Below are 24,284 nucleotides of genomic sequence, written 5' to 3'. Positions count from 1 at the left end.
GCTAGGGATGGAATTGAAATTTCTCACCAAACGATTCAAACAGAAACCCCAGGGGCCAGATGGGCCACATACCTCTTCAGCAGCCTGAAGCTCATCTTCCTCATGGGTATCTGCTTTTTCTGCAGCTGAGAGCCCTGTGAGAAGTGCTGTTGTCTCGTCCTCAGTCTGGAAGGGAAGATGCAAAAATAGCTGAGCTTGGAGACTCAGCAGAGAAAGGACCACATTGCAAAGAGGCAAGAGTCTGTGAAAGAAAACAGACAAATGTGGAAAGTTGAGCCAGTCCCTGAGAAAGAATGGAAGATCCAGAGACCTAAGCTTCCATTCCAACTATAGACTGAGCAGGCTGAGCTTCAGGCCATGGTCAATGCCTGTCTCCATTTCTGAACTGTTTGCTAAAGTCATTAGGTCATACATATTTACCAGCCTTATCCTTACACTTTGGTGGGATATTTCTCCTACTTTAATGTCTCCAAGAACAAATCACTGCTTGAAGGAATGTTTTTTCAGCTGCCAGTTGAGACCCAGTGATGGGACATGAAAGTAGTTTAGCAGGTATGACCAGCATATAAATAAAAATTAATAGAGCAGAACATATCAGAGTGTTTTAGAGGGCTCTGCATGTTGTAAAGGGTTAAGTACTGCTTTGTGAAACTTTTGCTTTTGAGTGTGCATACTGAATCATGATGAAAACCAGAATTCTTATTCACAAGAGTGGCCAAGAAAGTTTGAAAACCTCTGGTCTGAAGTATAAAATCTGAACTGCTTTGCTTGGTTATGAAGTTCCAGCCTCGGGCTCTAAAAGTATCAGACCATGCTCAAGACACCTGGATTAACTGCTGTTCCTTAAACATGAGCTGCAAGTCTAGAGTTCTTGGTTTTAATTCCATCTCTGTCATCCACCACTGGGTGAACTCAGGCTTACCTTCTCTGGACTTTGGGATCTTGCAGGGTTGAAAAAGAGGAACAGTCTCAGAAACCATTCTTAGACCATCCCAATTCTAGGATGCTTTTCTATAACAAGCTGACAACTGACTCAAGGGAATACGGGAAACGCCTAACTGCTGGTATATTGCCATTCCCTGCTTTTCAGAAGTTTGTGCTATGCCACTTTGTTTTTACAAAAGCCCTACATTAGTACCTGTTTTTGATAACCAGAATAAATCTGAAGAGGATTTTGTTTTTATGAAAAGGTGGAAAACAAAAATGGCATTCAGTGTTTGTTCTGCAGTATACAGAGGTGGCACACGCTGAGCAGTGACAGTGGCCCACCCGGCTCTTTCCCTGGGACCACACTCAGCCTCTCAGCATCAAGCTGCCATAGCTTTCAATTGTCTGTGAGCACCTGTGCTTCATCTTGATTTATCTTGTGCATTTGTCAGCAACATGTGTCCTAAGGTATCAGAAAACCCTGTTAAGATATTATTGCTCAAAATTTTTTCCATATAAATTAATGGTAATTGCTTCTTCCATTCAAGCCATTCCAGCTTATGAAAGGTTTTAAACACAGGAATGCTCTAGTTTCTGTAGCAGGAGAAACCTGTATCTATAAGGAACATGACAAAAACCCAAAGTGAAGAGTATTTTATATGCATCTCATGAGTGTTCCAATCACAATCAAACTGCCTTACTTCAGAAAACAGTCATATACATAGAGATTCTTTTCACTACATATTAAATAAAATGTACACATCAAATTATTATTATATACCAGATGACATGTATATACCAGATACATTCAAATCCAGAAAACACCTTGCTTTGGAGAAATGACTATTTAGCTGAGTGAAAACCCAAATGTAGTAAAAACAACAAGAAGACCAAAAAAGAAGATACCATATGTGTGTGTGACTGACTGTTAATGAACTATTACTACTAATGATAATCAGAGTTAACACTTATAAGATGTTTCCTATGTGCTGGATCATTCTATGTCCTTGACATTTTAATCTTCACAAAAGTGCTAGAAGGCAGTAAATCACTGCCCCTGATGTACAGAGGCTGTGAACAAAGTACACTGTCCAGAGTCACACAGTGAAGAAGAGGAGCTAGGATTTCAAGCCAGCCAGTCTGGCTTTAGAACATATGCTCCTAGTCACTGTCGATGTCTCTGATGACTGAGACAATTACCACAGGAAGCAGAGGGAGGCTGGGAGTCGGGGAAGGCTTCCTGGAAGGCGGCCTCAAGGATGGGAATCTGGGCAGAGGGAAGGGCAGCAGAAAAGCAAGAGAAGCCGTGTCTCACTCAACAAAATCTGGGGGTCATTGGGGAATGAGAGAAAGGTTACGAATAGATCTCAAGCTGCTGAACTCTACTTTTTAAGAGGTCACTGACCACTTTAGTTAGTACTTTACCATTTAAAAGGCAGAGGTTAAGAGCACAGACTTTGATGTCACGCAGACCTGGGTTCAGATTCTTAATATGGCACTTTAGGAGCTATGTGGTCTTGGACAAATCACTGAGCCTCTCTGAGCCTCAGCTTTGTGACCTGGAAAACAGTCATAAGTATCTTCCTTATAGAGTTTTTTAGAGGAGTAGGAAAAAATCAAAACAAAACAAAACACAAAACATGCAGAGCCCTGAACAAGGGCCTGGAATTTGGCCTTTTAGATTTATATGCCTCCCTGCTACTGACAATTAAGGATCACTAATAAATGCATATATTAAAAGAAATCTTTGAGACTCCTTTGTGAAGTCAGAAAACCCCATCTTGACTTACCTATTTTTCCACATTGATCTGTCTCAGTACAGGACAGGCCTGTATAATTTATAGCTGTGCTCCATTTCACTACCAGCGTCCGGTTCACTCCTGTCTAGGGTCTCTCTCATCAGTGAGGAGTGCTCAGGGCCCTGGGATTGGACTTCATCTCCACACTCTGTGCTAGCAGACCATACAGTTGGCCCTGAGGCCATGACCCTCAAGCACCCTTCCTTTCCTGCCTTGTGATGAGGATGCTGCTTCAGCTTCCCACCTGTAGAGGCAGCAGGCTGGAGATACCAGGAAGGAGATGTGGTGGCCAAGGCAGCTGGCACACCCCTGCTTACTGGGCTGTCCAAGGAGCAGAGAGCCTGGAGGGCAGCAGCACTGCCTCCCACCCTGCTGGGCAGCCTGTCAGTCAGACAGAGGCAAAGAGGAGGAGAACCTCCATCTTCCCGATACTCTCTCCCATTGCTATGCTTTTCTTACCTTCTCTGTTTTGCTCTGGCGGCTAAATCCGTATCTCCTGCAGGTCACAAAAAAGGGGAGCTCAATTACTATTCAAAATTCACATAAATTTGGTCAAATGCAGTTTGGTTGGATTTTTACATGAAAAGTACCAAAAAGAACTGAGTCTATTTGGCAGCTGGAGAAAATGTTTTAAGTGCCTAAACCACAAACATACTCTACTGTTTTTGAATAAAGAGCCAGCCATTCTGTGTGACATGTGAATATATCAACAGGAACTCCCAGAGAGTGCAGAGAGCAACACTCAAGTGCCATCATTACTCTTTGAATCAGGAACTGCATTTCAGATCCACAGGTTAAGCTAAAAACCTTAAAAAATATCTGTATGAACAATCATGAATGTTTTTACTCAGACTAAACATGTATTTTAATGCCTCCTTTCATAACCTCAAGTCCAGTCCAGCCCATTTTTCTTTCTCAAACATGACCCAGGTAGGATGCCAATAATGTACGTTCACTTCACACAAGCTTACATTCAAAGAAACCCACAAATGCACTTTAGTTTAAATTAGTTTATTTTCAGGTTCTAATTAATATCTGTGCTTTTTTTTTTTAAAGCCAGTACAACAATGAGAAAACCATTCAAAACTAAAACAGAGTGCTAATGCAAAACACCCAAACCCACTTACCTTCATATAGTTTATAAAGAAATAAAGTTACAGGCAACCATTTAAGAAAAACACATGAAGAACTTGTGCTCTACCTTCACTCATGCCATGCCAGGTGCACTGGCTTCTTACCTGCTCTTGGACCTCCAGCCTCACTCCGTCCCCACTCTGCCTCCCCATTCCTTGTCCAACTTCCCATTAAATGTCAGGTCTCTTTCCTCAGGAGCAATAGGACTCTCAGCACTCTCACCAAGGCCACTCTTCCCTGGCTCTGCCTGGCCCAGTCAACCTCACCACCAGCAGCTCACCTTACATACTTCTGCTGCCTGGACAGAAAGCTGTGTGCACGCTGTACTGTTGTCTCCTCTCCTACCTTCCCAATCCCTCCTCACCCCTCAGCTCCACAGCCATCTCCTCTCAGAAGCATCCCCCATGCCCAGAGCTCTGCCCTGGCTGGTCCATCCCTGGCACACAGGGCTGTACACAGTCCTGCCCCCTCCCAGATGGCAGTCATGGCCAATTGCCTGTTTGTATGTCTGCATCCTTCTCTTGGGGGCACTGATGCTACATTTACATTTTGTATTTCCAATGTACATTGAACTAATAAACTAAACATAAGTGAAGGACAACCCAGGAACTAAGAAGCCAAAGTATCACCTGACCTTGCAACAGGCTGTCATATAACTGCAGCAACCAAAGAGTCAGTGCTGGGAACAGTGTGCCCATGCATTAGGCATAAATCTACAGGCCCAAAGTGCGGAAAACAGGAGTCAAATTTTAAGTATCCATACACGTTCTGTCAAGTAACTTACAACAAATTCTGTAAAGTATTTTAATCACTACCAATGCATTTCCCTATACTGCAGAGGCTGAAAAACAAAAAACCTTTCTATCCTCCCCTGAACCTAGGGTTCTGAATGCTATTTAGATTCCACCAATCAGATGCATCTACTGGATTTTGAATGTGCACCAGTTAGATGAGAAGAAAGGACATAAAGGATTCACAGTGCTGGTGTGAATCACAGGAGAAGTAATCTGGTTCTGGGGCCAGCAGCTGCCACAATGACTTCCTCATCTGTTCTGATGTGGTGTGGTTTCTTCGTGAGTAGTTGTCGCACCAGCTTCCCACCCCCATTGGCCACTAGCTACCTTCCTGTTGGTGGAGGCAGAACAACATCCTTGGAGACCCAGTTCTACAGTGATGCTTGGAAAATGACCCTGCTCAGCCTAGATTCCATCTCTTATGCCTTCCTGTGGATCCCTGTCCTCAGTCTCTTCTGCTGAAACTGGTGAGAGGGTTTTGTATTCTCAGTGAGGGGACCTTGATCAATAGCAGGTCTCACCAAAGTTTCCCACATCTAGAAGTGTCTTTGCACATTTGTTTTCCAGGCCTTCAGTCTATGGGAACCCTTAGGGGAGAAGACATACCTTCAGGCAGAAAATCCTTACCTAAGGCCCTGCAACTTTACAGATTTCCCAAATGAAGGAGTAAACAACTGAGTGTTCAATTCCCGGGTCTCATCTACTCCTTCTTAAAGACAGGCTTCTAGGAAGACTTTTCTAACCACCTAAGAAAAAAAATAGGTTAGGCCCCCCACAACTGTGCGCTTCTGTATTTATACCCCCATGCCTTCATTCTACAATGTACAATTATGTGCTATATGTTATCCTTTGTCTGCTGAACTCTTAGAGGGGAGGGAATTTGCATCATTCGTTTTTTTTAAGGTATTGAAAATTGACATATGATTCATATAACAAAGCTCACCATTTTAAAGTATATACTTCAGAGGTTTTTAATATATTCATTATTCTATTCATCACCACTATCTAATTCCAGAATAGTTCCATCACCCCCAAAATAAACTCCATACCTATTAGCAGCTAGTCCCAAATTCCCATCTCCATCCCTCAGCTAGTAATAATCTACCTTCTCTCTCTACAGACTTGACTATTCTGGATATTTCATACAAATAGATCATATGTGATCTTTTGTGACTGGCTTCTCCACTTAGCATGTTTTTGAGGTTCATCCATATTGTAGCACAAATCAGCATTTAATTCTTTTTGTAACTAAATAATACCCTACTGTATGGAAAAAAATAAACATTATTTATCCATTCCTCAGTAGATGGACATTTGTGTTGTCACGACTTTTTAGTGATTGGGGATAGTACTGATATGAATATTCATGTTCAACTTCATTCACTTTTGTATCTGTAGCACCTAATACAGTGCCTGGCACATAGTAGTACTCAAAAAATGTTTGCTGAATTAATAAAGAGTCCAGCTGATTTTTCTAAAGGCCTCCTTCTCCATGTGACATGGTAGCAATGTTCCCATTGTGAAGCAGAGCTGTCCTCAGCTGCCTATTAATGCCTGCCTCATTGTGTTCACTGGCCGCTGCATCTCTGAGGGACTCTTCCATGTTGTTTGAGCTTTATGGAGATGTGGGTAAAATTGCAGTATTTCCAGAATCTCTTGCCTGGCTTTAGTGCACCTCCATATCAATAGGTGTTTCCAAAGGGTGGAGAGAAGTAATCTATCTCCATATCAATAGGTAATTACAAGGGCCAGCGAGGTCATATCTGGACCAGAGAGGTTGGGTGCGGTCTCTTCTTCTGCAGCTGGGTCAAGAGAGGCATAGGAAAACTACTTGTAAGAAATAAACAGGTTTCTCCCACTTTATTTCTCCCTTTGACTGATTTTGGTTTCAAAGGTATTTTGCCCTGGGATTTTCCCCTCAGACTTACATCTGGCGGTAGTTGGTAGGGCCTCTGAATCCGAAATCTGTCTACATGGGTGCAACCATTGGGCAGGCTGCCTCTAGAGATGGTAGAGAGATGCCCAGAAACCCCCCTGTGGATGGTGGGGAGGCCCCAGTGGCTGCAGCGGTAGAGGGTGCAGTTTCACCTGGGAGCCCCCTATCTGTGGGGCTTGGGGCTTCCAATTGGGGAGCCTCTATTGGGGAACTGGTCTAGGGTAAAGCACCTCCTAGAGGGGTGGGGCCTTCCCCAGAATTGGGGGAGGATGGAGAGGCTGGAACCTGCAGAATTAGCCCTCTGTGAGATAGAAGACTGCTTAGAGGCCCTGAGTGGTCAAGTAGCAACTGGCATTATAGGATTTCTTTTCCTCAAGATAGTGGAAAATGTTATCGAGGAGAGAGAGAGGGGGTTATTGAGGAGAGAGAGAGACTTCGGCAGGAGAGACACATCAGCATCACTTGGAGAAGCTGGGCAATGACCTACGGGATGCCCTTAAGGAAGAGAGACAGTTATTGAGAAGACGGGTCACACTCCTGGAAATACGTTAGCAGCAAGGGAGGAGGCAGCCAGAGAATCTGCATTGCAGGAGGCCGTGGGGGAGGGGGAGGAAAAGGCAGTGACTTCAGCCCCGGAGATGGTAGAGGAGATACTGGTAAGGGATGAAGGTGTGTGGGCAAGGGTTGATCTGTTGCCGAGGCCACTGCCGGAGGCACCAGCCTCTCTTGTAGTAAAGGCCCACCTAGTTGTAATTAAGAAAGTAAAAATGCAACAACTGCGGACTCCTCAGGGGGAGGAGCCGCCCCCTCTCCAGGTTGTGGAACACTCCATGCTCCACCCCTAAACCCAGAATGATAGCTGGTGGACATGAGTGTTCAGTATCGGCAAAATTGTTGGTGTCTCTGCCAATGCGGCTTCTGCATCTCTGGGATATGGGGGTGGAAAACATTGTTATGTTGGATTCTGAAATGAGTAGACTGGCTTCCCTGATGATTCACCCTTCCCTCTGGCAGCAGTTGCAAAGTTCCCATCACACCTCAGGGAATTAGGTGCTTCTGGATTGGCTGACAACAGCCATCAGTGCGGTTTGGCCTAATCAGGGTGATTTACCATTCTTACCCACTAGCTGGAAAACATGCAGAGCTCCAGCAGGTGTTGTGGGAGCTAGGCATGAAAAATATTATCTACAATATGGACCCCCAGGGTCCCAATGAGGAGTTGTTCACTTTAGGAATGAGAAATTTGGTGCTGCATACAGCTCCCCCATCTCTCTTTGGGTCCCTAGTGACTATTCCTGCCCGCCACATAAGGCAACCCACAAGTGAGGCAGATCTGGGGGAGGTTGAAACAGTAAGAGCCCAGAAGGAAGTATGAGCTATGACTGAAAGAAAAGGTGCAAAGGGCCCTATGAAGGTCTCAAGGACCCAGATGTGTGTTGATTTGATAAATCAGTGAAATCGGGTCAGTGAAAGAAAAACTTGATGGGCAGCTCAATATGATCTTGTTAGAACTGTGGCACCACTTAAAGCCAGAGCAGCAGTTCCAGCTGCTGAGGTCCAGGACATGGAAGCCGGAAGCATAGCCCTATATCTGGCCTACAAGACTTCCTTGGAGACAGTACTCAGGCTCCGCCTGGGCCCTCAATCCCACAGGATGATGACTGGGGATTGTGGTTCAACTGAGGGGAGGGTCAAGTCCCCCACCAAGGGGGATGTGGTGGGGACCAGAGGCCACATGTACAAATAGCAATTCATTAGTCCCCTGTTAATGTATAATGTGTCCTGGCACTGAAGGACACAGGAGTTGAGTGTTCTCTGGTTTATGGCAACCCTGAACATTTTCCCAGGACCCCTGCTGTGATAGATGGCTATGGGATAAGGCAATTAGAGTGAAGAAAGCCCAAATCCCATTGGGGATAGGGCGTTTACCCTCAAAGGAGCATACTGTGTACATTTCTCCCATCCCTGAATATATTTTTGGGGTAGATATCCTGCAGGGCCTGTGGCTACAGACCACTGCAGCTAAGTTCAGACAGAGGGTATGTGTGGTAAAGGTAGTTCTGAGGGGACATGCTAAGCACCCACCTGTAGCTGTCTGTATGTCGGCAGGTGACAAACAATATGCAGTATAAACTGCCTGGGGGCCACAAGGCAATTGGAGAAACTACAGGAGTTGGAGAAGGTGGGCATCATAAAGCCCACTCATAGTCCCTTTAAATCCCCAGTATGGCTAGTGAAAAAGCCAGATGGCTCCTGGCATTTGACCATAGACTACAGGGAACTGAATAAAGTCACACCCCCTTTGCATGCTGCTGTTCCCTCTATAGCAACCCTTACGGAGACAGTCATGAATTAGGGACATATCATTATGTTGTGAACCTTGCTAATGCTTTCTTCTCTACTGACATACAACAGGAAAGTCAGGAACAGTTTGCCTTCACATGGGAAACCCAGCAGTGGACATTCACTCTCCTTCCACAGGGATACCCCTCCACAGTCCCACCATTTGTCATGGACTTGTAGCCCAGGAGTTGGTCACATGGAAGGAACTGCAAATGGTGCAGCTTTATCACTACATTGATGATATTACATTCATGTCTGATACTCTTGCAGATTTAGAAAGGGCAGTGCCTAGACTGTTGCCACATCTACAGGAGAAAGGATGGGCTGTGAACAGCACAAGGTTCAGGAACTGGTTTGTCTGTAAAGTTCTTGGGGGTTGTCTCATTGGGTAAAACTAAAGTTATTCCTGAAGCAGCCACAGACAAGATCCATGGCTTTCCCTACCCCTGCCACTGTGGCAGTATTACAAGAGTTTTTAGGTCTTTTGGGCTATGAATGTTTATCAAGCATTTGGCACAAATTCTGAAGTCCTTATACTGGTTGGTAGGAAAGGACATCAGGTGGGACTGGGATGAAATGTGCTGCTTTAATGCTGCTAAGCGAGCATTAAAGGCTCATCAAGGCCCTGTGAGCTAGATGTTCATGTAACTGAAGATGGTTATGGATGGGGTCTTTGGCAGAGGCTTGAATAGAAATACTAACCTATTGGATTCTGGTCACAACTATGGGAAAGAGCAGAGGTCCGGTACAACTTGATAGAAAAGCAACTGGCTGCTGTGTACCACGCCTTGCTGGCTATAAAGCCCATCATTGGAACAGCTACAACCAAGGTAAAACCACCAATCCCATTGTGGGGTGGGTGCGAGACAGGACCTAAAGGCCACAGTGGCATGCTACAGATGCCGACACTGGCAAATGGGGTGCATATTCACAGCAGCGTAGTGCCCTCTCTACTAGCCCCTTAAGTGGAAAATTCCAACGCTTACTGGAGCCAGTGATGTATACCAGTGGAAAGCAGGAAGACCTTGCTTTTGTGCCATTGGTAGCAGAGAGTCCTTATCAGGAGGGAAAAGCCCCTATACCTAAGGATGCTTGGTATACAGATGGCTCCAGTCATGGGCAAACCCCAAAGTAGAGGGCTGTGGCTTTCCATCCTAAGACTGAGACAATAAGGATGGAGAATATAGAGGGAGGAAGAGCAGTCAATGGGCTGAGTTGTGGGCAGTATGGCTCATGATCTCTCAGGAACTCTTCCCTATAGTTGTCTGCACTGACAGCTGGGATGTCTATCTGGGCCTGACCCTTTGGCTACTGACATGGTACCATGCCAACTGGATAGTTGGTCACTGGCCCCTTTGGGGACAAGAATTTTGGCAAGATCTATGGGCCTTGTGTGAGACTAAGACTGTTACTGTATATCATATGACTGGCCATTTGCCTTTGGCATCCCAGGAAATGAAGAAGCAGACACACTTGCCCAGGTGCACTGGCTAGAAGGAAAGCCTGCCTCTCATGTAGTTCAATGGTTACAACGTTTGTTGCATGCAGTGCAAAAGACAATGTGGGCTGTAGCCCATCAGTGGGGCTTGCCATTGACCTCTGAAGAAGTCAGCGGAGCTTAGAAGGAGTGCCTTGTATGCTCTAAGAGGGACTTATACCACAGCAACATGGGACAGTAGTAAAGGGGCCAAAAGACTATATTGGGTGGCAGATAGATTATATTGGACCTTTGCCCATATCAGAAGGATATAGATACCATAACTTGTGGGGACATAGCTATATTAGCCTGTTGGTTGCCTTTCCTGCATGTCATGCAGATCAGCAAATCACCAAGAGGGGCCTAGAGCATCTCTTTGCAGCCTATGGCGGGCCAAAGGTGACTGAGAGCAATCAAGGAACCCACTTTACTGGACATGTGTTACAAGAAAGGGTGCAGCAGTTAGGAATAAAGTGGAAGTATCGTGCACCATATAACCCTACTGGGACAGGCATGTTAGAGAGGTACAACGGTTTGTTGAAATCTGGCCTGAAGTCAGACACCAATAGTCAACAGAGATGGTCAGTTTGTTTATGGACAGTGCTACAGCATTTGAATGAGAAGCCCTGAGAAGGAGCCTTGAGCCCTGTGGACACGCTGACACACATTGCTGCCTCTCCTATATAACTGTATGTGCAAACCAAAGAGGAGTTATTGAAGCCAGGATATGGCCAGCAGAGCAACATCCTGCTGCCAGCTCCAACCTCCCTTTCCTCTTGCTCTGTCTGCCCTACCCTTTCCTGAGAAGTGCCCAGGTGATAATGCAGTGCTATATGCTTCGATCTACTCCCACCTTTTCCTTCATTACCTCTGACTCACCAACCCTGCAGATGTCCTATACTGTCAGCACCAACAGAATTTCCACCCTCTTACCACCTTGTTTACTTCCTCATACCCCAGACCTTGTACTTGGTCTTTGACATCAAGAATGTACATCTTCTAGAACAGCATAGTCCAACAAACATGAAAATGAAAGCCACATACGTAACTTCAAACTAGTAGATTCACATACTCAAGTTATTCTGCACATACTTAAACATTTTCTAAAAACTAAGGCAAATATGAGTTTTAAAATTTAAATTTAAGTTAATTAAAATCAAGATTCTGTTACTGAGCCACTCCAAGTGCTCAGTAGCCACATGTGGCTAATGGCTACCATATTGGACATTATGATTCTAGAAAACAACTAACCTTTAAGTACAACTGCCTTAGGACAAATTAAGACAGGTAGCAAACTATCCGTAATCTGGAACAAAATAGGGGCATAACAAAGCCCTAAATACCAAGGACAGTGAACTTTGTTTTTTCCCTCAACAACCTTTTATGAGTATGTCCTAGACCCTTCCATCATAGCAGACACAAACAGGTTGAGATACATGTCATATTTCATTTACTGAGTACAAAATGACTTCAAGGCAATTCAAAATTAAGCCTTAAATATTGTCAAATAGGCTAATTCCAACATTCTAGTGGTTGTGCTTCAAAATTTCACTTGCAAGTCAAATATACTGAACATAATGCATTTCTTCACGGTGGCAGTTTTATAGTGTGGTTAGGTGTTCAGGTAAGGTTCTAAAATTCGATTGGACCCATAATAAAACTGAAATATTACAGAGTTGCAATTTTATTTAAATCTAAAGCAAAAGTAAGAGTCTTTCCTTTTTTCCAACCCCATAACATCTAAACAAATACATCCAAACATGTTTTTTACACACACAGAGTCCTTAAGGCCTTCAGCATGCCTGATCAGGCTCCAAGGCCAGCCTTATTTGAGCAACTGAAAGTCAAAAAGGTGGAAGAAGCTGGAACGTTGACTCAGAGCCAGATGTACTGTGAGTCTATGCTGAGGGACCTTTAATCCCACAGACAAAACACTGTTTTCAGACCTTCTTACTCTAGGAGTCAAAATACTTTCCCTCTTATCAAGAGGTGAGATAAAGAGGAAAATAAAAACACTGACAATAGATGGGGGATGAGGATTCCTAGGTGGGGATGAGCAACAGGGTACCACAATGGTGTGCAGAGGGCAGGATGGAGGAGAGTGAATCCCAGAGCTGCAGAGGGCCAGCCTTGTTGACTGGGTAAGGAAGGGAAGAGTGGTAAGATTCCTCACAAAGGGGCTGGAGGGAGGGGTGGTGCTAGGGTAATGAATATATAGGGACAAGAAGGACTGAAAGGGAGGCTCAGGAGAGGGACTTCATTTGAACCTAAAGGCCACATTTAAGGGAATTTGGGAACTGAAAGCTGCTGCTGCTGCTAATGATCATGAGCATGGTAATGATGGTGATGACAGCACCTAATAGCTGTTTACTGTTTTCTATGGACAAACTGTTCAAAGTTCTTTACATGAACTCTGTTTGGTAATTCTCATTTACTGGGAAAGCTTTCTATGCAGTGAGACTACTGATAGAACCCTGAGGAAAGAGTGATGCCAGCAAGGAGGGGAGAGGCCTTTCCAAGGAGGGGGAATAAAACACACTTCTGGGCTTTAAGTTTAATCCAATTTGCTCTGTTAGTTCTAATGCCTACTCTCTTCTTGTTCAGTCTCAGACCGAATAACAAAGACTGGACCTGTCTTTCTAAAACCAAGAGCCAGACTCTCACTGGTAGCTCAAATAATATCTGTAGATGAAAACGACATGCTTTTGGAGTCAACAACCCTGAGTTCAAGTCCCAGGATGAGGGTCTTAATGATTCTTAAAAACTAATAGTTGACTTTGGGCAAGTTACTTTTTGCTTTTCTTAATGCTGTCTTTATCATTCTCAAAGGGAGAATGAGCTAAAGAAACTGTTAGAATGTCTTAAGTATCCATCCCCCCACTTCTCACAGTCTCACCAGGAAAGCTAAAAATAAAGCAAAACAATTTCATCAGGAGGAAAAGATGGTGGAATGAATAGGGTGACAGAAATGTCCTCCCTAGACCATATATATTTTGAAAATACAGTAAACACAACTATTCCTAAAAGAGTGAACAGAAGATACAGTACACCAGCCAGGCTATATCTGCGAGAATTCAACATCTCACAGAAAAGGGTAAGATACAAAGCCATGACCAGGTGGAACCCGAGCACTCCCCCGACCCCAGCACACCGGCGGGAGGAAGAGAATCAGAGTGAGGAGGGAGTGGAAGCACAGGAATGCTGAATAACCAGCCCTTAGTAACCTGCCCTGGGAGCACAAACACACATTGCATGGTGCTCTGGATATTAAGGGAGCAGAAAAACAAAATCTGAGACTAACACTGCAAACAAGTTCCCACAGTCAGCAGCCCTGGGACAAAAGAAAAGAAAGCAGGCACTTTAAAAGTTTTAAAGGGATAAGGGTTTAACAGGTGGACAAAATCTTCCTGGCACACTCAGCCCAGCAGGCTGGGAACTTTAAGGAACTTCAGGTGCCCTAATGCCTTGGTTGGCAACACAGCCAGGAGGCCCCTCATGGTGATAAGCAGCCTGCCATTCCTTCTTCCCTTCTGGCACCTGCAAACAAACTGGCTGATCCGCCATTGCTACAGCAACCACACAGCTCAACAGAGAGGCTTCTCCCTGCACATGGCTAACCGGCCCAGACCCAGAGGCTGCTCTGTGTGTGCGGTTGACCGGCACAGACAGTGGAGATGGGCGCAGGGTCTGGAAGACATGAAGATGCTCTGTTCTCATGGAAGAACATGCGTGGCTCGCCTGCAACCAGCGCCAGTGCCCTAGGCCCTCCTGAGGGATGCCCCGCACATGGCAGCTTAGGGGATTCACCCAGAGGCTGCTTCCTGTGTGGTTAACTGGCACAGACAGAGGAGATGGATGCGGAGACCGGGAGGCATGAAGGGGCCTTGTACTTGCAGCAGACACATGCAGTACTAGCCCGCAACCCCCTGACAGCACCCCAGGCCATCCTGATGGCTGCCCCACCCACAGCAGCCTAGGGGATTAACCCAGAGGCTGCTCCCTGTGTGTGGTTAACTGGCACAGAAAGTGGAGACAGGCAAGGTAACCGGCAAGCAGGAAGGGACTTTGTTTTCCCAGCTGACACACACACACTTGCCGGTCACCACTGCCATCACCATGAAAAGACAGAAGAACCTTGTTCACTTCAAAATCCCACAAACACCAGACAGAAGGCTTGGTGAGACTGAAATCACCAATCTTCCTGAAAAAGAATTCAAAATAAAAGTCATAAGCATGCTGATGGAGCTAGAGAGAAACATTCAAGAGCTAAGGGATGAATTTAGAAGGGAGATAACAGAAATGAAACAATCAATGGAAGGTTTTAAGAGCAGACTGGATGAGGTAGAAGAGACTGTTAACAAAACAGAAATCAGAGAACAATAATACAGAGAAGCTGAGGCAGAGAGATATAAAAGCATCTCTAGGAATGAAAGAATATTAAGAGAACTGTATAACTAATCCAAATGGAAAAATATTTGCAGTATATGGGTACCAGAAGAAGAAGAGAAATAAAAATGTATAGAAAGTGACTTTGAAGAAATAATTGCTGAAAACTTCCCCAAGCTGGGGAAGGAAATAGTCTCTCAGGCCATGGAAGTCCACAGATTTGTAAGGGAACCAAGGAGGAAAACACCAAGACACATAACAATTAAAATGGCAAAGCTCAAAGACAAGGACAGAGCATTAAAAGTAGACAGAGAGAGAAAAAAGATCACCTACAAAGGAAAACCCATCAGGCTGTCATCAGACTTCTCAGCAGAAACCTTGTAGGACAGAAGGGAGTGGCACAATATATTCAATGCAATGAAACAGAAGGGACTTGAACCAAGAATACTGTATCCAGCAAGATGATCATGTAAATTTGAAGGAGGGACTAAACAATTTCCAGATAAGAAAAAGTTATAGGAATTTACCACCCACAAATCATCTTCAATGTATTTTAAAGGGACTGCTCTAGGTCGAACTATGCCTAAGGCTAGATAGCTGTCACCAGAGAAAATAAAACCACAGCAAAGAAAGTAGACCAACCAAATACTAACTAAATGCAAAATAAAATCAACTATCCACAAAACCAGTCAAAGGAAACATAGAGAGTACAGAATAAAACACCTAACATATAAAGAGTGGAGGAGGAAAAAAAAGAAGGGAGAGTAATAAATCAGACAGTGTTTATAATAGTATAATAAGTGAGTTAATTTAGATGGTTAGATAGTAAAGAAGCTGCCCATGAACCTTTAATAGGCATGAAGCCAAAGCCTGCAATGGCAATAAGTATGTATCTATTGATAATCACCCCAAATGTAAATGGACTGAATGCACCAATCAAAAGACACAGAGTCACTGAATGGATAAAAAAGCAAGACCCATCTATATGCTGCCTACAGAAGACTTACTTCAAACCCAAAGACATACAAAGACTAAAAGTGAAGGGATGGAAACAGGTATTTCATGCAAACAAAAGGGAGAAAAAGCAGGTGTTGCAGTACTTGTATCAGACAAAATGGACTCTGAAACAAAGAAAGCAACAAAAGACAAAGAAGGGCATTACATAATGATAAAGGGGTCACTCCAACAAGAGGATATAACCATTACAAATATCTATGCACCCAACATACAGGAACACTACATATGTGAAACAAATACTAACAGAATTAAAGGAGGAAATAGAATGCAATGCATTCCTTTTAGGAGACTTCAACACACCACTCACTCCAAAGGACAGATCAACCAGGCAGAAAATAAGTAAGGACACAGAGGCACTGAACAACACATTAGAACTGATGGACCTAACAGTCATCTATAGAACATTCCACCCAAAAGCAGCAGGATACACATTCTTCTCAAGTGCACATGGAACATTTTACAGAATAGACCACACACTAGGCCACAAAAAGAGCCTCAGTAAATTCAAAAAGACGGAAATTGTACCAAACAACTTTAGTGATCACAAAGGTATAAAACTAGAAAGAAACTGTACAAAGAAAACAAAAACGCTCACAAATACATGGAGGCTTAACAACATGATCCTAAATAATCAATGGTTCAATGTCAAAATTAAAACAGAGATCAAGCAATATATGGAGACAAATGAAAACAACAGCAAAATGCCCCAACTTCTTTGGGATGCAGTGAAGGCAGTTCTAAGAGGAAAGTACATACCAATCCAGGCCTATTTAAACACTGAAGAACAATCCCAAAAGAATAGTCTAAGTTCACAATTACTGAAACTGGAAAAAGAAGAACAAATGGGGCCCAAAGTCACCAGGAGGGACATAACAAAGATGAGAGACGAAATAAATAAAATTGAGAAGAACAAAACAATAAAGAAAAATTAATGAAACCAGGAAATGGTTCTTTGGGAAAATAAACAAAATAGATAAACCCCTAGCCAGACTTATTAAGAAAAAAAGAATCTGCACATATAAACAGAATCAGAAATAGGAAAAGAAAAATCAGGACGGACACCACAGAAATACAAAGAATTATTAGAGAATACTATGGAAAACTACATGCTAACAAACTGGATAACCTAGAAGAAATGGACAACTTTCTGGAAAAATACAACCTTCCAAAACTGACCCAGGAAGAAACAGAAAATCCAAACAGACTAATTACCAGAAATTAAAATTGAATAAATAATTTAAAAACTACCCAAGAATAAAATTCCTTGACCAGATGGATTCACCACTGAATTTTATCAGACATTAAGAGAAGACAAAATACTCATTCTCCTTAAGTTTTCCAAAAAATAGAAGGAGCAAATACTTCCAAAGTTATTCTATGAAGCCAGCATCACTCTAATAGCAAAACCAGGCAAAGACACCATAAAAAAAGAAAACTTCAGACCAATATCTCTGATGAACATAGATACAAAAATACTCAACAAAATATTAACAAACTGAATTCAAAAATACAAGAGGATCATACACCATGATCAAGTGAGATTCATCCCAGGGATGCAAGGATGGTACAATATTTGAAAATCCATTAACATCATCCACCACATCAACAAAAAGGACCAAAACCACACAATCATCACCATAGATGCTGAAAAAGCATTTGACAAAATTCAACATCCATTCATGATAAAAACTCTCAATAAAATGGGTATAGAGGGCAAGTACCTACCTCAACATAATAGAGGCCATATGTAACAAACCCACAGCCAACATCATACTTAACAACAAGAAGCTGAAAGCTGTCCCTCTAAGATCGGGAACAAGCCAAGGATGCCCACTCTGCCTGCTTTTATTCAATGTAGTACTGGAGGTCCTAGCCATGGCAAACAGGCAACACAAAGACATAAAAGGCACCCGGATTGGGAAGGAAGAATTCAAACTGTCCCTGTATGCAGATGACATGATACTGTACATAAAAAACCCTAAAGAATCCACTTCAAAACTACCAGAACTGCTATCTGAATTCAGTAAAATTGCAGTATACAAAATTAATACACAGAAATCTGTTTCATTCCTGTATACTACTGATGAACTAGCAGAAAGAGAAATCAGGAAACACTTCATTCACAATTGCATCAAAAAGAACAAAATACCTAGAAATAAACCTAACCAAGGAAGTGGAAGACCTGTTGAAAACTACAGGACACTCTTGAGAGAAATTAAAGAGGACCTGAATAAATGGAAACTCATTCATGGTGTGGGAGGAAGAATTAATATGATCAAAATGGTCATCCTGCCTAAAGCAAACTACAGATTCAATGCAATCCCCATCAAAATACCAACAGCATTCTTCAATGAACTAGAACAAATAGTCCCAAAATCCATATGGAAGCAACAAAGACCCCAAATAGCCAAAACAAGCCTGAGAAGGAATAAAGCAGGGAGGATCTCACTTCACAACTTCAAGCTCTACTACAAAGCCACAGTAATCAAGACAATTTGGTACTGGCACAAGAACAGACCAATACACCAGTTGAACAGACTAGAGAGTCCAGATATTAACCCAAGCATATATTGTCAATTAATACACAATAAAGGAGCCATGGATACACAATGAGGAAATGACAGCCTCTTCAACAGCTGGTGTTGGTAAAACTGGCCAGCTACATGTAAGGGAATGAAACTGGATTACTGTCTAACTCCATACATAAAAGTAAACTTAAAAAGGATCAAAGACCAGAATCTAAGTCATAAAACCATAAAACTCTTAGAAGAAAACATAGGCATAACTCTCTTGAATTTAAACATGAACAACTTCTTCATGAACATATATCCACGGGCAAGGGAAACAAAAGCAAAAATGAACAAGTGGGACTATATTAAACTGAAAAGCTACTGTACAGCACAGGACACCATCAGTAGAACAAAAAGGCATCCATTAGTACGGGAGACCACATTCATAAATGACATATCCAATAAGGGGTTGACACCCAAAATATACAAGAGCTCATGCACCTCAACAAACAAAAAGCAAATAATCCAATTAAAAAATGGTCAGAGGAGCTGAATAGACAGTTCTCTAAAGAAGAAATCCAGATGGCCACAGGCACATGAAAAGATGCTCCACATCGCTAATCATCAGAGAAATGCAAATTAAAACAACAATGAGGTATCACCTCACACCAGTAAGGATAGCTGCCATCCAAAAGACAAACAACAACAAATGTTGGAGAGGTTGTGGAGAAAGGGGAACCCTCCTACACTGCTGGTGGGAATGTGAACTAGTTCAACCATTGTGGAAAGCAGTATGGAGGTTCCTCAGAATGCTCAAAATAGAAATACAATTTGACCCAGGAATTCCACTTCTAGGAATTTAGTCTAAGAATGCAGCGCACCAGTTTGAAAAAGACAGATGTACCCCTATGATTATCGCTGCACTGTTTACAATAGCCAAGACATGGAAGCAACCTAAATGTCCATCAGTAGATGAATGGATAAAGAAGATGTGGTACATATACAAAATGGAATATTACGCAGCCATAAGAAAAAAACAGATCCTAACATTCGCAACAACATGGATGGAGCTTGAGGGTATTATGCTCAGTGAAATAAGCCAAGTGGAGAAGGACAAATACCAAATGATTTCACTCATATGTGGAGTATAAGAACAAAGGAAAACTGAAGGAACAAAACAGGAGCAGAATCACAGAACCCAAGAATGAACTAATAGTTACCAAAGAGAAAGGGACTGGCGATGATGGGTGGGAAGGGAGGGATAAGGGCGGGGAAAAAGAAAGAGGGCATTATGATTAGCATGTATAGTGCATGGGGGGCATGGGGAGGGCTGCGCAACACAGAGAAAACAAGTAGTGATTTTACAGCATCTTACTACGCAGAGGGACAGTGACTGTGAAGGGGTATGTGGGGGGAACCTGGTGAAGGGGGGAACCTACTAAACATAATGTACTTTCTGTAATTGTAGATTAATGATACCAAAATAAAAAAAAAACTACTTATAAAAAAAAATGGGCAGAGGATCTCAACAGACACTTCTCCAAAGAAGAAATTCAGATGGCCAACAGCAAATGAAAAGATTCTCCACATTCCTAATCATCAGAGAAATGCAAATTTAAACCACAATGAGATATCACCTCACACCAGTAAGGATGGCCACTATCCAAAATACAAACAACAACAAATGTCGGTGAGGATGTGGAGAAAAGGGAACCCTCCTACACTACTGGTGTAAGTTAGTTCAACCATCGCGGAAAGCAGTATGGAGGTTCCTCAAATAGCTCAAAATAGAAATACCATTTGACCCATGAATTTCACTCCTAGGAATTTACTCTAAGAATGCAGCAGCCCAGTTTGAAAAAGATATATGCACCCCTATGTTTATCGCAGCACTATTTACAATAGCCAAGAAATGGAAGCAACCTAAGTGTCCATCAGTAGATGAATGGATAAAGAAGATGTGGTACATATACACAATGGAATATTATTCAGTCAAAAGAAGAAAACAAATCCTACCATTTGCGACAACATGAATGGAGCCAGAGGGTATTATGCTCAGTGAAATAAGCCAGGCGGAGAAAGACAAGTATCAAATGACTTCACTAATCTCCAGAGTGTAAGAACAAAGAAAAAACTGAAGGAACAAGACAGCAGCAGACTCACAGAACCCAAGAATGGACTGTTACCAAAGGGAAAGGGACTGGGGAGGATGGGACGGAAGGGAGGGATAAGGGGAATAAGGGGTATTACGATTAGCACACATAATGTCAGGGCGGGGGCACAGAGGGAAGGCAGTATAGCACAGAGAAGACAAGTAGTGACTCTATAGCACCTTACTATGCTGATGGATAGTGACTGTAATTGGGTATGTGGTAGAGACTTGATAATGGGAGGGAATCTAGTTACCACAATGATGTTCATGTAATTGTATATTAATGATACCAAATTTAAAAAATTTTTTTTAAATAAAGCAAAACACCTCCTCTCCCAAAAAACAGAAACAAAAATATCCTTCATCAAGTACCTACTGTTAGCTTACACATCAGCAGAAGTCACATGACCCTCTCAATAGGAACTAAGATTGGTATTGTTCTTTCTTACACTCCAGATTTCATAGGGGTCACAAACAAACCTGTGCCTCGCTTCCCTCCCTAAAGAAAGCCAAGCCAGCCTCTGGACTTCAATTGCAAAAGCCACTCCTGAGAAGGTCCTGGATATCCTGAATTAACCCAGCCATTGCCTAGTGATGACTACGATATACCACACATGCAGAAGATCCAATTTAAAACAGTTTCAAAACAAAATACACAAAATAAAATTGAGAAGAATAAAACAATAGAAAAAAATCAATGAAACCAAGAACTGGTTCTTTGAGAAAATAAACAAAATAGATAAGCCTCTAGCCAGACTTATTAAGAGAAAAAGAGAATCAACATACATCAACAGAATCAGAAACGAGAAAGGAAACATCACGACGGACCCCACAGGAATACAAAGAATTATTAGAGAATACTATGAAAACCTATATGCTAAGAAGCTGGGAAACCTAGAAGAAATGGACGTCCTAGAAAAATACAACCTTCCAAGACTGACCAAGGAAGACACACAAAATCTAAACAAACCAATTACCAGCAAAGAAATTGAAGCGGTAATCAAAAAACAGCCCAAGAACAAAACCCCCGGGCCAGACAGATTTACCTGGGAATTTTATCAGACATACAAAGATATAATACCCATTCGCCTTAAAGTATTCCAAAAAATAGAAGAGGAGGGAATACTCCCAAACTCATTCTATGAAGCCAACATCACCCTAATACCAAAACCAGGCAAAGACCCCAGCAAAAAAGAAAATTACAGACCAATATCCCTGATGAACGTAGATGCAAAAATACTCAACAAAATATTAGCAACCGAATTCAAAAATACATCAAAAGGATCATACACCATGACCAAGTGGGATTCATCCCAGGGATGCAAGGATGGTACAACATTCGAAAATCCATCAACATCATCCACCACATCAACAAAAAGGACAAAAACCACATGATCATCTCCATAGATGCTGAAAAAGCATTCAACAAAATTCAACATCCATTCATGATAAAAACTCTCAACAAAATGGGTATAGAGGGCAAGTACCTCAACATAATAAAGGCCATATATGATAAACCCACAGCCAAGATCATACTGAACAGTGAGAACCTGAAAGCTTTTCCTCTGAGATTGGGAACAAGACAGGGATGCCCACTCTCCCAACTGTTATGCAACATAGTACTGGAGGTCCTAGCAATGGCAATGAGACAAAACAAAGAAATACAAGGAATCCAGATTGGTAAAGAAGAAGTTAAACTGTCACTATTTGCAGATGACATGATACTGTACATAAAAAACCCTAAAGACTCCACTCCAAAACTACTAGAACTGATATTGGAATACAGCAAAATTTCAGGATACAAAATTAACACACAGAAATCTGTGGCTCTCCTATACACTAACAATGAACTAATAGAAAGAGAAATCAGGAAAACAATTCCATTCACAATTGTATCAAAAAGAATAAAATACTTTGGAATAAACCTAACCAAGGAAATGAAAGACCTATACCCTGAAAACTATAAGACACTCTTAAGAGAAATTAAAGAGGTCACTAACAAATGGATACTCATCCCATGCTCTTGGCTAGAAAGACTTAATATCATCAAAATGGCCATCCTGCCCAAAGCAATATACAGATTTGATGCAATCCCTATCAAATTACCAACAGCATTCTTCAATGAACTAGAAGAAATGGTTCAAAAATTCATATGAAAACACCAAGGACCCCAAATAGCCAAAGCAATCCTGAGAAGGAAGAATGAAGTGGGGGGGATCTCGCTCCCCAACTTCAAACTCTACTACAAAGCCACAGTAATCAAGACAGTTTGGTACTGGCATAAGAACAGAGCCACAGACCAGTAGAACAGAATAGAGACTCCAGACATTAAGCCAAATATATATGGTCAATTAATATATGATAAAGGAGCCATGGACATACAATGGGGAAATGACAGTCTCTTCAACAGATGGTGCTGGCAAAACTGGACAGCTACATGTAAAAGAATGAAACTGGATCACTGTCTAACCCCATACACAGAAGTAAATTCGAAGTGGATCAAAGACCTGAATATAAGTCATGAAACCATAAAACTCTTAGAAAAAAACAGGCAAAAATCTCTTGGACATAAACATGAGTGACTTTTTCATGAACATATCTCCCCAAGTAAGGGAAACAAAAGCAAAAATGAACAAGTGGGAATATATCAAGCTGAAAAGCTTCTGTACAGCAAAGGACACCATCAATAGAACAAAAAGGTACCCTACAGTATAAGAGAATATATTCATAAATGACAGATCCAATAAAGGGTTGACATCCAAAATATATAAAGAGCTCATGCACCTCAACAAACAAAAAGCAAATAATCCAATTAAAAAATGGTCAGAGGAGCTGAACAGTTCTCCAAAAAAGAAATTCAGATGGCCAACAGACATGAAAAGATGCTCCACATCGCTAGTCATTAGAGAAATGCAAATTAAAACCACAATGAGATATCACCTCACACCAGGAAGGATTGCCACCATCCAAACGACAAACAACAACAAATGTTGGCGAGGTTGTAGAGAAAGGGGAACCCTCCTACACTGCTGGTGTGAATGTAAATTAGCTCAACCATTGTGGAAAGCAGTATGGAGATTCCTCAAAAAGCTCAAAATAGAAATACCATTTGACCCAGGAATTCCACTTCTAGGAATTTATCTTAAAAATGCAACAGCCCAGTTTGAAAAAGACAGATGCACCCCTATGTTTATCACAGCGCTATTTAGAATAGCCAAGAAATGGAAGCAACCTAAGTGTCCATCAGTAGATGAATGGATAAAGAAGATGTGGTACATATACATAATGGAATATTATTCAGCCATAAGAAAAAAATAAATTCTACCATTTGCAACGCCATGGATGGAGCTAGAGGGTATTATGCTCAGTGAAATAAGCCAGGCAGAGAAAGACAAGTACCAAATGATTTCACTCATCTGTGGAGCATAAGAGCAAAGGAGCAAAGAAAAACTGAAGGAACAAAACAGCAGCAGAATCACAGAACCCAAGAATGGACTAACAGTTACCAAAGGCAAAGGGACTGGGGAGGATGGGTGGGAAGAGAGAGATAAGGGTGGGGAAAAGAAAGGGGGCCTTATGATTAGCATGTATAATGTGGGGGGGGACATAGAGAGGGATGTGCAAAACAGAGAAGACAAGTAGTGACTCTACAGCATCTTACTACGCTGATGGACAGTGACTGTAGGGGGACTTGGTGAAGGGGGGAGTCTAGTAAACATAATGTTCTTCATGTAATTGTAGATTAATGATAACAAAATGAATTTAAAAAATGCATGCAGAAAAGTGCAAAAAAAAAATACTGAAATTTC

At 42.2% G+C, this 24,284-nt stretch overlaps 1 protein-coding gene across 1 annotated transcript in view; it reads right to left on the bottom strand.

The window, feature by feature from the left end:
* CCDC93 (CCC complex scaffolding subunit CCDC93) overlaps positions 1–24,284 on the bottom strand; it is a 117,951-nt gene that overhangs the window by 56,479 nt on the left and 37,188 nt on the right. Inside the window, exons 8-9 of the mRNA XM_037001067.2 lie at positions 3,186–3,222; positions 73–165 (exon numbers count right to left, since the gene is read on the bottom strand). Coding sequence (XP_036856962.2) covers positions 73–165; positions 3,186–3,222 — 130 coding nt within the window. The remainder of the gene's footprint in view (positions 1–72; positions 166–3,185; positions 3,223–24,284) is intronic.

Source organism: Manis javanica, chromosome 7 (assembly GCF_040802235.1).
Source record: "Manis javanica isolate MJ-LG chromosome 7, MJ_LKY, whole genome shotgun sequence".
Lineage (NCBI taxonomy): Eukaryota > Metazoa > Chordata > Mammalia > Pholidota > Manidae > Manis > Manis javanica.
This window is presented reverse-complemented; position numbering and strand designations above follow the sequence as displayed.